This window comes from Diplotaxodon limnothrissa, linkage group LG8, assembly GCF_057381915.1.
Source record: "Diplotaxodon limnothrissa isolate DT_005_m linkage group LG8, D_limnothrissa_male_GT1.1, whole genome shotgun sequence".
Classification (NCBI taxonomy): Eukaryota; Metazoa; Chordata; class Actinopteri; order Cichliformes; family Cichlidae; genus Diplotaxodon; species Diplotaxodon limnothrissa.
This window is the reverse complement of record NC_140603.1, coordinates 21,072,286-21,085,329: the sequence shown is the minus strand read 5'-3', so window position 1 is coordinate 21,085,329 and position 13,044 is coordinate 21,072,286. Positions and strand designations below refer to the sequence as shown.

General features: G+C 40.6%; 1 protein-coding gene across 1 annotated transcript in view; it reads left to right on the top strand.

Annotated features, from left to right (window-relative positions):
• The window catches only part of pald1a (phosphatase domain containing paladin 1a), a 52,108-nt gene extending 44,565 nt beyond the window's left edge, over positions 1-7,543 (top strand). The window contains exon 20 of the mRNA XM_085360828.1: positions 7,328-7,543. Coding sequence (XP_085216954.1) covers positions 7,328-7,477 — 150 coding nt within the window. The 3' untranslated portion in view covers positions 7,478-7,543. The remainder of the gene's footprint in view (positions 1-7,327) is intronic.
• Positions 7,544-13,044: the final 5,501 nt, after the last annotated feature.

The window sequence follows — 13,044 nt, the reverse complement described above, 5'->3', positions numbered from 1 at the left end:
AAGATGGCAGCACAGCATGTACAAGGATGCCAGCTGCCGTTAAACCCCGAAGAAGAAGAAGCAGCTGTGTCCCAGAATTCATAGCGCGGCCCAGCTTAGTTTCCAACAATGGCGGTAGCTAGTTAGTTTTAATATTACTCTTATTATTCTTTCTGGGTCACAAAATAAACGTTTAACATATTTTCAGGCGAGAATGTAGCTGTGTAAACCTCAAATATCGGCTCAGTTTATCAGGACACCACATATTTTCAAAAGCGCTCCGACGTTTTCGGAGACGTCTGTTACCCACTAGCTCGATAGCTAGCCGGGGGCTAGGTCACTAGCGCCGTGAGAACACCGGACTCCCGGCAAATTGTTTTCAAACCCACCGCCGTCTTTCGCGACTCAGGTTAAATATATATGAGTCACTTAGATAAATTAAAAATGTTGTTGTTTGGCTTTTTTTTTTTTTTTTTTTTTTGTATTTTATTTGTTCCTGAGTAAATCGGTTTGGCTGAGATTAAAGTTATAGTTTTTACACAGCTGAATAAACATCAAGCAGACAGCTGATTATCAGAAGTGTGAGATGCTGGAGAATATACTCCGGTGTCCTGTTATATTTTAGATAGCAAGGAGTTTATTAAACTTTACCGAAACGATCTGCAAATTTCATTAAAATTGAATAAACTATCATCTTGTCTTTATTTTTAGTTAGCACCTTAAAAGCTTAAAGCTGTAAGCTAATGATAGTTATATAAGAGCAGATGCTGCTGGTGCAATAAGCTGTAGTTTTACGTCCAGTGGATGATGATCTGATTAGTCGACTAATCGCATAAATAATCGGTGACTAGTCGACTATCAAAATAATCGTTTGTGGCAGCCCTAGTAGCAAGTTGTCAGGGTATCACAACTTGTTTTCAAGCACTTTTGTGTCCAGGTGTACAGAGACTGAAAAGGATGTGATGAAAAGAAAACCGTCACAATGTCAGTGTGCAATGTTTTCTGAGATTGAAGAAGATAAATATTACATCTGGAATATCTGGAATTACTTATTGCAGAAGGGGATCGCTATTGTTTCACACTTGCATCTATTTCTTTAATTGCTATGACATAGACACTGTTATATGACCTCAGCTTTCAGTGACCTCCAGCCCTCTGCATTGCTTAATGTTGGTGGTGTGGGCAGGGAATGGTGTGAGCAGTACAAAAGGAAGAAAAAGTGCAGCAACACAGCCTTGATTTCCCCCTTTCCCTTGTTCTCCAGTGATCGTACATCAAGCGCTTCATTCATTCAATCTGCCGTCCTTCAGCATAATTAACAAGATGCCAAATTTGATTTCAGGGCAGTACTACTTCATTTTTCTTTTATCTTGCCACACTAGATTCTACGTTGACTTGTCGTCCTGTCTTTGGGTACAAAGTTACTTTACATTACAAATTATTTGTAATATTTGTATATAGTAATATTAATGAGCCTGACTGTTTTTTGGAGATGGTAAACTAAGCATCCCTACACTTGCTTAACTCCTTAGCCAAAAAACATAACTTCTTCAAGGTACTGGGTCTACCCTGATTTACTTTTTCAGTGACTACCCACATCTTGTGGCTATAGATGATGATAGGAACGTGGTCATGTATTAACCTCTTCAGATTAGAGAGTCAGTTTTAAAAGTACCGAGTGTGTCAGAATCGGACTTTATTAAAGCGGTGCTTAGCACTGTTTCCTCACAGCAAGAGGGCCCTGGGCTCAGGTATAGTCTGGGGTCTTTTTCGGTTTAGGTTCCATGTCTGTGTTCCACATGTCTGGGGGTTCTTTCCTGGTACTCTGGCTTTCTCCCACATTCTTAGCAACACACATGGCGTTTGGTTAATTGGTGATTCTATATCTACTGTAGGTGTGAATAGTTGTCTGTCTTTATGTGTGAGTACTGTGAAAGTTTAAAGCCTGTCCAGGGTGTACCCCTCCTCTTGCCCCATGACAGCTGGGATAAGCCTCGCCCTCCCCCACAACCCTGCACTGGATAAGCAGAAGAAAACAGACAGATGGATTTTGCTGTAAGAGTTTTGTAAGTGGATTCTTTTTTGTTTGCCACATTGAAATTCCTTCTGCTGCAACAGCTGAATTAGTCTGACTGCAGCTGGCATCCACTGTGAAGTCACACGCTTTACTGGATTTATCTTTTTTTTGTAAAACAAGAGAATAATGAAGAAAACTGGATCAACACCAACAGCTTTGACTCCACAAAGACCGTATGCAGTCACTGTCATCCCCCTGATATGCTCTTTTGGGCCTCCCTAAGTTGACGTTTTGTATTTTCTGATGTTTCATACATTACTTATTTAGACAGGCAGGCTCTGGGGTGGATGAGTCAGGCTATGCATGTTAACAGCACAAATCCAGAGATTCATGTGGGCGTCAAATCGACTGACTAATGGTTCCGCTGCACTAAGTCAGTTTCTCCTATCAAAATACTCGTGCAGCTTTTGAACTGTTAGCTGTCCACGAACTCATAGCACACAAACATTAGAGGTACATGACTGCATGAGCTAGTTATTAAAAAGCTGTATTAAGACGGGACAATAGAGGCTACGTGATCACTCATTTCCAACTTAAAGAACCAAGCCAGTGCCGACTGCACAAAAGCAGAAGTTATGTGATATGTATTTAAGGTTTGAATTTTGCATTGTAAGCAAGTAGATAATCCAGACCACACTTTGTGGTGCACGTGTTTATTTCTGCACAAAGCTGGCCAGCTAAGCTGTAATCACTGTTAGTGAAAGGGATATCTTGATACTATTATTCCTCTTCATTGTTCCCATATGTCTTCTTCAGCATTTACCTGACAGCCTACTTTTAAAAGGGTTTCCAGCAGCATGTACGTACAGGATTCCCTCGTAGCCCTGAGAATATGACCACAATTATATTGCTCATTTTTGTTTAGTATGCAAATTTGCTCCCTCAAACACTGTCCTTATTTACCCTGATGTTCAAAAAGTTTCTCTCTCTCTCTACTCCAAAATTTGCAGCTTCCTTGACTGCCTCAGGAGAAAAAGGGAGAGGTTAAATTGGCAATGCGTTTTAGGCCACGTTACTTCCACTGAGTCATTCCCTGGATGTCCTTTAGGGCTATATAGACCAGATTTAGGTTCAGCTGAGTCCTGTATCGATTTCAGTCTCAGCCTGCATAATGGAAGAGATGACTCTGAATGCTTTTGTGCCTTTCAAGGAATCCAGCACAATTTTTCTTTATTACTATTTTTTTTTTACATGTGGGAATTGAACTTCACAGTCCAGTGCATTGCACTGAGGCTTCTCCTTCAAAGTAAAATGGGCAAACTGGGGCACTCGTCATAGGGCAGTTAAAGGCTTTTGCAGGGAAGTCGGCTTTGACTGGGTTTTGTTTTTATTTGTTTATGTTGCTTACCTTTATGGCCAGATGTTTCTGGTTGTCTTTGGTGTTTCCCATCAGTCGTAGCAGACCGTGAGTCAGTATGACCTACTGCTTAACACCGAACTCTCAGGAGGCAGATATGTTCTCATTCATTCAGGAAAGATTCAGACAAAGTCCACTGAGCATATACTCTTCCCGTGGTGCTGTTCCATTACAGCAGGGATTTGGGTACTTATAAGTGAGGTAATTGGTGTAAATTAAGTAAAGCATTGCACTCAATTAGGCTCACATAAATATTGGACTGCTTTTGCTGTTGACTTCATTCACACAAACACTGTTGGTGGTGACCTGACATGCGAGTTATTGGCTTTAAAAATTTCAAGAAAATCTCCTGCTAACGGACTCTGAAAAAACACCTAGTGCAAACTTCCATTATTTCTGTGAGTTTTAAGCATGGCTGCTATTTATAGAGCCCTACCTGGAAGCCTTGTTCTGACCACTTGCATGTGAACTGTGCAATTTCATGAGTTCAGGAAGAAAATATTGACTTTGTGTCAAACTTACCAGAGCTTCATTTCGTGACTCATTTTGTAATGAGTTACAAACGAAACACGTAATACATAGCCAGTGTTGGGTAAGTTACTTTAAAATAGTAACTTAGTTACATTACTAGTTACTTCTCTCAAAAGTAACTCAGTTACTTCAAGTTACTCGTTACTTTCAAAGTAACTAGTTACTAGGCAAAGTAACTTTGGTTTTACTCAGAATTCTCTTGTTAATGTGTTGCTTCCATAACTTTGCAGTCTTCTAGCTTGCTTACTTGCCACAAGTGCACTGTGCCACCTACCAATAGAAAGGAAAAAATAATGTGCACATTTCCACGAGAGAAATCCCACGCCTGGACCGTCATTGACTGCTGCCATGATTCTAGCCTACGTCACAGAGTCATGTGCGCCTTTTACATCAACACAAAAACTGCAGTCGTGGTGCTTTGATTGTACTCAGAACTCGGAAATTCTGCCTTCTGAATAGGAAGATGTAGGTAACACCAGACTGCAGATGAGCTGCATACAGGGCTGGACTGGGACAGAAAATTGGCCCGGACATTTTGACTAGAGACCGGCCCGCCATTATAGGAAAAATCATAAAGCCTTTGAATGATAATAAACACTGACTGTTGTGACAGTGATGTACACTGTTTTGATGGTATATATGCATCAATCTATCAATCGTTTGTTGTAAGATTCAGATAATTATTTTTTAAAAGCGAGACATTTTAAATGAGAATAAGAAAGAAAAGTATTTCTTTGTGCCCCCCTTTCCCCGTTAATGCCCTACATGGCCCCCTGGCAACACTTTGCTAGACCCGCCCCTGCACAGTTACCAGCTGTCAGCTGCTTAGAAAAGGATCCTGGTGTTATCTGTCTCTCAGAAACAGTTCATAACTTCCCTTCAACTCATTCATGTCACCTAAAAGGTAAACCTGTTTCTCCATCACCTGCTCAGCTCTGATGATCCAGTAAGGACATCTCCTGGTTTCATCTTCATGTTTCACTCTCACCACATAACCAAACCAACATCATGACCAGCAGGTTTACAGCTGTGGCTCCAGCAAACATCAGCTGATACTAGAAATTAATATTAAATAAATTCTAACAATAGCTGATCAAGCTTAAACGTGCTGCTGTTGTTTAGCGCGACTGGTTTCCTCTTTCGGCGCAAAGTGGGCAATAAACAAACAAGAGAGCCGATCAGCTGATCATTGATCAGTTTCATGATTGAAGTAGAAACAGGAGAGAGAGAGGGTGAGAGGATGAGAGGAGAAGAGGCAGCTGTGCAGCGTAAACACAGAGTAACTCCAGCTTTGTGCCTTTTCCATTTTAGCTGAATTACGGGACAAACTGTTCCTTTTCACCTCAATAAGAAACGCGTAATATTTTCTCTGAATACCAGACGGGACGGTTGGCAACTCTAATAACTTATGAACAAAATAAAGTTCAACATCATTAACTTCATAGCACCACCCAGCTGTATAGAAACTCCGTCATGCTAGCTAGCACGCAGTACGGAAAAAGTCAGAATAGCGAAAATAAACTCCACCTAAACTTGGTTTATATCTGACCCAGAGAGACTGCAGGTCATAACTTCTTACCTGAAGTTCAGTTCACACTCGGACCGGCGGCCGCCTCGGGTCTCTTTTCCTTCTGCGTCCCTTTTCCTTCATCCACCTGCTGCCTCCACCACTTGCTAATGTTACTGAATCTGTGGAAGCTCCGCGATGCCACCACACGAAGTAACGAGTAACGACCCTATCTAAATCCCAGTAACGACTAACGCGTTCCTGATTTTGGCATAATAACTAGTTACCGTGCTCGTTACCACAATAATAACGTAGTTACTGTAACGCGTTACTTAATAACGCGTTAGTCCCAACACTGTACATAGCACTTCAAGCGTGGAGGAAGAACATCATTTTCTTTCTTTCTTTCTTTTTTTTGGATAGGGCTGAGATTCTGTGAATTCGTCACTCAAAGTCAGATTTTTACCGTGATGTTAACTGTAATGCCCTGAGGGAGCGTGTCCTTTAGAAACCATGTGAAATGTGGTGTGTGCCTTTGTGCCATTGTGCTTCAGCAGACCGAGGAGGCAGGAGTGTTTTTTTTTTTTTTTGTGACATCTAGACAATCTTTTTATGCCACCACCTTTACTGCCCAGATTGGGCTCTCTGTGACTTTGTCCTCTTACCCCAAAATGAAATTCAAGTTGGCAGTGGGGTCACGCTTTTGCAAAGGAAATGAGACCACAAGTGTTCATATTATCTAAAAATGGCCTTGAAAGAGGTAAAGTTTTTGATTTTTATGATTGTGGAAACTTTGAGATGACTGATGTGGACAGAAAGCACAAGGGGTGACTCACTGTTGTTATGATGATTTGAAAAATCGCCCTATTCTTTGAGCCACCATCACTGCTTCAGCCTGACTAGAACATGCGTGGGCATACTCAGGTCTACAGGTACAAATGCTACTTGCACTTATTAAAAAAATAAATACAAGCTATTTATATTGACTTCAATAGCAATTCTTTTTTTTATTTTTTATTTTTTACAAACTATTTGAAGTTTAATGCAATAAATGTGGGGCTAATTAACTATATCCGAGGAAGACTCTTAAATGAATAACTAGTTGTACTCAGTGCCACATGCAATTTTGTATATATTTACATTTTTATATTAAGCTTAAAGTAATTAAAATGATTTACATTTTAAACATCTGGAAGCTCGTTTTGGCTGCTCACTTATTTGCATGGGGTTGCCAAATGAGATGATCTGAGTATTTGAGACTGAAGAGGATGGATGATATGTTATAATATAACTCTTAAAAAGTCAATTCTGCTTCTCTAAAAGGGTACTTTCGTTACTTTCAGTAGTATTGTAACTGTAAAAAATGCTGGAATTAAAGGAGCAGAGCCTGCTATGTTCTGGGAAAAATGCTTGTTCCTACATTTCCCACAATCCAAAGTCAGTAATTCTCAATAATTTCATTAAACGCTTTATTTCCTAGTAAAAGTCCTTGATGACCTTGATGTCATCGTAATGTCATCAGGATTTTTTAAAGCTCCCTCCAGAACCAATGAGGACACTATTCAGCTGATTTTACAGGCTGATTTGGTTTCCGCTTAATTTTTTTTTTTATTGCTCTGATTATGCCTGAAAATAAGTACGGTCTTAATATTTTTACCCAAGTGACACAACCGAATTCTTTTTCAGCCACTTCTCCAAACCCGGAGTTGAGCCCTGGTCTTTCATTATAACAGCTGCGCATCTAGCAGCCATCAGAAACCATGCTGAAAAAGTGGAAGTCCATGTGTTTGTGTGGTCACAAAGGACAAGAAGAGAAAAAAAAATCTTGGCACGCCATATCGCCTGTTCATTAATATTTTGTGCGTTTCTGTGGTAGGTGGCTGCCAGAGCCGGAGTTTATGACATCCTCAACCAGCTGGGCTTCTCTGAGTTTGAAAACCCGAGGGACACGCCACTGGCCAGGCTGCGCTGCCGCTGGCAACAGCAAAACATTCTGTCACTTCCTTTCCGCGGGGAGTTCATCTGAGAGGGGATCACTGTGAATACGCCAAGACAGTACTGTGCTTTTCAGAATAAAAGACATTTCCAATAACATAGTTATGCCTTCTGTATTTACCCTTATTTTCTGTATATCTTCACAACACCTGTTGTTTAATGTTACTGCTTTTTTCCTTTTTTTCTCACTTGTGATGTTAACAGTTTTTAGCTTTAAATCTCAGCAAGATTCTGCTTCTGTATTGGAAGTTGTGCCTTTACATCAGTGAATTTATTAATGTACTAATTTGTACATGTTTAGGTTATTTTTTTTCTTAAAATCCCAGTAAAATTATGCTCACTTGCGACAGCTCTTTGAAACTTCAGCTGGAACTAGAGTTAAATGTTGTTATGGAGGAGGAGATCAGAAAATTCTAACAATTTATGTCACTGTGCATCTGTTCCACTTTTTCAGAAGAGTCCCTATGTACATATGGAAGCTGTCAGTATTTAAATAACTGTGCTGTTGAGTTTTCCAAACGTTATTTGATAAGAGGATTTTGAGCGTTGCAAAGATGCTAAAATATGACAGCACTTATATGTTCCTCTGTTGTACCTGATTTTAGTTTTTTTGTTTTTTTACGTTTGATTATATCTGTCATGATACAGGTACTAACATTTTTATGTGTTACATTTGACTTTGAAGCGCTCTGTGGTTTTTTTTTGTTTTTAAACTTTGTTTAAAGCTGTAAAATTACTTCTGTCATGTGATGTGATTCTGCATTCTTCCTTCTTGTCAAAACATGGTCCACATACATATTACCAATAATGCAAATCCGCCTTCCTACACAGCCTCAAGCTGCTCACCTGCAGCTTGATGCAATAGAAGTCCGCAAAGCTTTAAAGCACCTTTGATGTGTACATTTGGAGGCGTTACTTTTATACCACCTTGGCTTGGGGAGCTTAAATTTATGGATGGAAACAGCATCTGCAGATATTTGGTGTGACTTGGATTTTTTTTTTTTTAAATACACTTAGTGTTTATTGATGTGGATAAATACACCATTCCATAACTGCAGCTGATGTTCATTTCTTCAGTGGAGGGAAACAGCTGCATGATTCACTGTTTAGAACAAGAGTTTAAAGTTGCATTGTCTTTCAAACATTTACATCATTGTTTTCTCTGAATGCATGACAACACCAGATCTGTAGAGTAACTTTAACCCTGCAGGATTTCTTTAAAGTCTTGACATGTTCTTTGTTTGAGCATGTTACCGCTATATTATGAATCCTGCCTTAAAACCAGAAAGATAAGCAAAAATCAAAGGATCAAAAATTATCAATCGTTCCTCCAGATACCTGTCATTCTTGTTTGTTTCAGTGTGGCATTGCATAATGAAAGTGCACCCTTCAAGTTATCAAAAACATTGCAGTGATTGAAAATGGGAAGAAATTTAAAATACACAGTTTGTGTTGGAACATCTAATACCCATCTTTGTGATTCTTGATTAAACGCACAAATGTGGAGGTTGTATACTAAGAGATCCTGATATCTTAGCTAGGCTTTTAATTTAATTGTTTTTTTTTTCTTTTTTAACAGGCGCTCTTCACAGAGTAAATGTCTTTTATTTGCTGTATGTACCAATTATTTTCTTGTTTGGAAGCTAAAATAAATATTTCAGATAGATCTAACAGAGTTTCTGCTTTTGATATCTTTTTTTTTTACGTGGAGAAAACTAAAGCTTATCCATCTGCACCAAGGATTCGGATTTTTGTGTGTAGGAGGGTTTTATGATTTTATTTTGCACACTACTGTCCTCTGTGCCTTGTTTTATTGAAGCTTCTGAAGTCTCCTGCGATGGAGCCAAATGATTGTCTTCCCTCCTCGGTTTCCTTTCTTTTTTCCGCCTTATCTCAGCATCATCTTTTGCTGCAGATACACACCGCTGAGAACCCTCTCGTATATCCGCGAGGCCTCTTTGTTTTGTGTCGGTGCCAACCTCGGAGAGCAGGACAGGTTATGAGCATCGAGCAGCGTACATTTACCCAAAACAGATGATTCATTGTTGGGCTGAAATCTTAACATATTCCATACACAGTAATAAAGAGCTTAGGCAGATCAAAAGACTAATCTGAGTTGCGTTTTGATGTGGACAGGTAAGGTCTTAATTAAAAAAATATGGTCAGTCTTTCAACAATGGAGGCCTGTGTGAGGATTAAAAGCCACCAGCCGGCACATCAGTGAAGCACACTTGGCTTCGCTGGCCTGCTTTGAAAGTCTGATATCCCAGATCACTTCCCGTCTTGTAAGTGCATAGCAGGCTTATCTTCGGGACTACGGAAGTTGTTAGGACTTTATCACACCACAGCCTATCCTGAATTATTGTAAATGGAAACAAAGTGAGCCAGATTGAAAGGCTTCCTGTAGAGTTTGAGACTTTATGAGCTAATTCATCCCTCTTAGTGAGAGGGTTGGCAGGCCCTGAGGCACAGATAAATTCACCATAACACTTATTGTACACTGTTACTCTTTACCAATGGAGAAAAATTGGCAGATATGGAGAAGGTCTATTCAGTTGCAGTATGTGGCCAACTGGACTCCAGGTCAAGATAAGCCCAGGACATGAGGACCATGCTTGGATGATATAGCGGCCCCTCGCCTTTGAAATTCTTTCCAAACTCATTGAGATACTCCCCAATGTGAAACTCAAGCTAGTGGTTCTGAAGGATCCAGAAATTGCAGCAGACAAAGAGTGGCATTCAGAGGTGAGCAGCAAGAGGGGATGTAATGAACTTCATGTGAAAAGCTTCCCCCTGCAGATGAGAGAGCTGCTGAGGACAGGAGGCATCATGCCGGTGTAAGGGGTTCATGGGTGCATTGCCATCCTCTTTGATTGTTCTTGTGTGTATAAAGGCCGCCTTAAAAAACACCTCGGGAACTCAAGTCTCAAACCTCTCAGGGATTTGATCAATATTAATAAGATTGTTAAGACCTTGCTCTTAAATCTTCTCTGGCAAATACGTGTCTGGGCCTTCATTTACCGTGAGCAATAATACACAATCCCTGTTAGGTTATTACACACACTACTGATCCAGGTAAAGTATCAACTGGCATGATAAAAAGTACTGATTGGATTGATAGTGAGCTTTTAAATGCTTATTCCTATTCCCATTTGATCTTTTGGGATACATCCCCATGACTAAGGCTTTCTTATTTAGAGGCAAGGGTTCAAAGCATGGGTGATTTGTTGAATTGTTGAATGAGTTTAAGCAGACTACATGGAAATAAAAGTAATATAGTGGAGCCACTGGTAACACTCGTTATAGTAAGTCTCCATTAGGTTGCAGGGCATTCAGACGTAACCAAGATGACCTGCTGAAGTTCAAACTGAGCATCAGAAAAGGGAAGAAAGGTTATTAAAGTGACTTTGAGCATGGTATGGTTATTGGTGTCAGACAGGCTTGTGTGAATCTACTGGGATTTCCCACACAGCGAGCGTTTATAGAGAATTGTCTGGAAAGGAGAAAATAGCAAACGAGCATCGTTTTTTTGGGGTGAAAATGCTTTATTGATGCTAGAGATCAGAGGGGAATGGTCAGACTGCTTCTAGCTAATAGTAAGACAACAAGTACCCCTGAATGAGGCATGTAGAAGATCGTCTCTGAATGCATGTTGAACCCTGTAGTAGATGGGCTACAAGAGCAGAAGACCATACTCGGCACTACTTCTGTCAGCTAGGAACAGGAAACTACGTTAAGGCTACAATTTGCACCAGCTCTCCAAAAGTGGACAATAGACGTTTCGAAAGTTTTGCCAGGTTAGATGAGCCTCCGTTTCTGCTGTAAAATCCAGATGGTAGACTCAGAATATAGCGTTAATAACATGAACATTTGGATCCATCCTGCCTTGAATCAATAGTTGAGGCTACTGCTAGCAGTGCGATGCTGTGTGGGGATATTTTACAGTGCAAAAGTATTCGGCCCCCTTGAACTTTTCCACATTTTGTCACATTACAGCCGCAAACATAAATCAATTTTGGAATTCCACATGAAAGACCAATACAAAGTGGTGTACACGTGAGAAGTGGAACAAAAATCATACATGATTCCAAATGGTTTTTACAAATAAATAACTGAAAAGTGGGGTGTGCTTAATTATTCAGCCCCCTTTGGTCTGAGTGCAGTCAGTTGCCCATAGACTGCCTGATGAGTGCTAATGACTGAATAGAGTGCACCTGTGTGTAATCTAATATCAGTACAAATACAGCTGCTCTGTGACAGCCTCAGAGGTTGTCTAAGAGAATATTGGGAGCAACAACACCATGAAGTCCAAAGAACACACCACACAGGTCAGGGATAAAGTTATTGAGAAATTTATAGCAGGCTTAGGCTACGAAAAGATTTCCCAAGCCTTGAATATCCCACGGAGCACTGTTCAAGTGATCATTCAGAAATGGAAGGAGTATGGCACAACTGTAAACCTACCAAGACAAGGCCGTCCACCTAAACTCACAGGCCGAACATGGAGAGCGCTGATCAGAAATGCAGCCAAGAGGCCCATGGTGACTCTGGACGAGCTGCAGAGATCTACAGCTCAGGTGGGGGAATCTGTCCATAGGACAACTATTAGTCGTGCACTGCATAAAGTTGGCCTTTATGGAAGAGAGGCAAGAAGAAAGCCATTGTTAACAGAAAACCATAAGAAGTCCCGTTTGCAGTTTGCCACAAGCCATGTGAGGGACACAGCAAACATGTGGAAGAAGGTGCTCTGGTCAGATGAGACCAAAATGGAACTTTTTGGCCAAAATGCAAAACGCTATGTGTGGCGAAAAACTAATGCTGCACATCACTCTGAACACACCATCCCCACTGTCAAATATGGTGGTGGCAGCATCATGCTCTGGGGGTGCTTCTCTTCAGCAGGGACAGGGAAGCTGGTCAGAGTTGATGGGAAGATGGATGGAGCCAAATACAGGGCAATCCTGGAAGAAAACCTCTTGGAGTCTGCAAAAGACTTGAGACTGGGGCGGAGCTTCACCTTCCAGCAGGACAACGACCCTGAACATAAAGCCAGGGCAACAATGGAATGATTTAAAACAAAACATATCCATGTGTTAGAGTGGCCCAGTCAAAGTCCAGATCTAAATCCAATCAAGAATCTGTGGCAAGATCACAAACGCTGTCCATCTAATCTGACTGAGCTGGAGCTGTTTTGCAAAGAAGAATGGGCAAGAATTTCAGTCTCTAGATGTGCAAAGCTGGTAGAGACATACCCTAAAAGACTGGCAGCTGTAATTGCAGCAAAAGGTGGTTCTACAAAGTATTGACTCAGGAGGCTGAATAATTACGCACACCCCACTTTGCAGTTATTTATTTGTAAAAAATGTTTGGAATCATGTATGATTTTCATTCCACTTCTCACATGTGCACCACTTTGTATTGGTCTGTCATGTGGAATTCCAATAAAATTGATTCATGTTTGTGGCTGTAATGTGACAAAATGTGGAAAAGTTCAAGGGGGCCGAATACTTTTGCAAGCCAGTGTATATGGGACACTGTGGTGTGAATAAGGCACGGCGGGACCACAGATCTGCATTTTGAGCCATCTTTATTCATTCT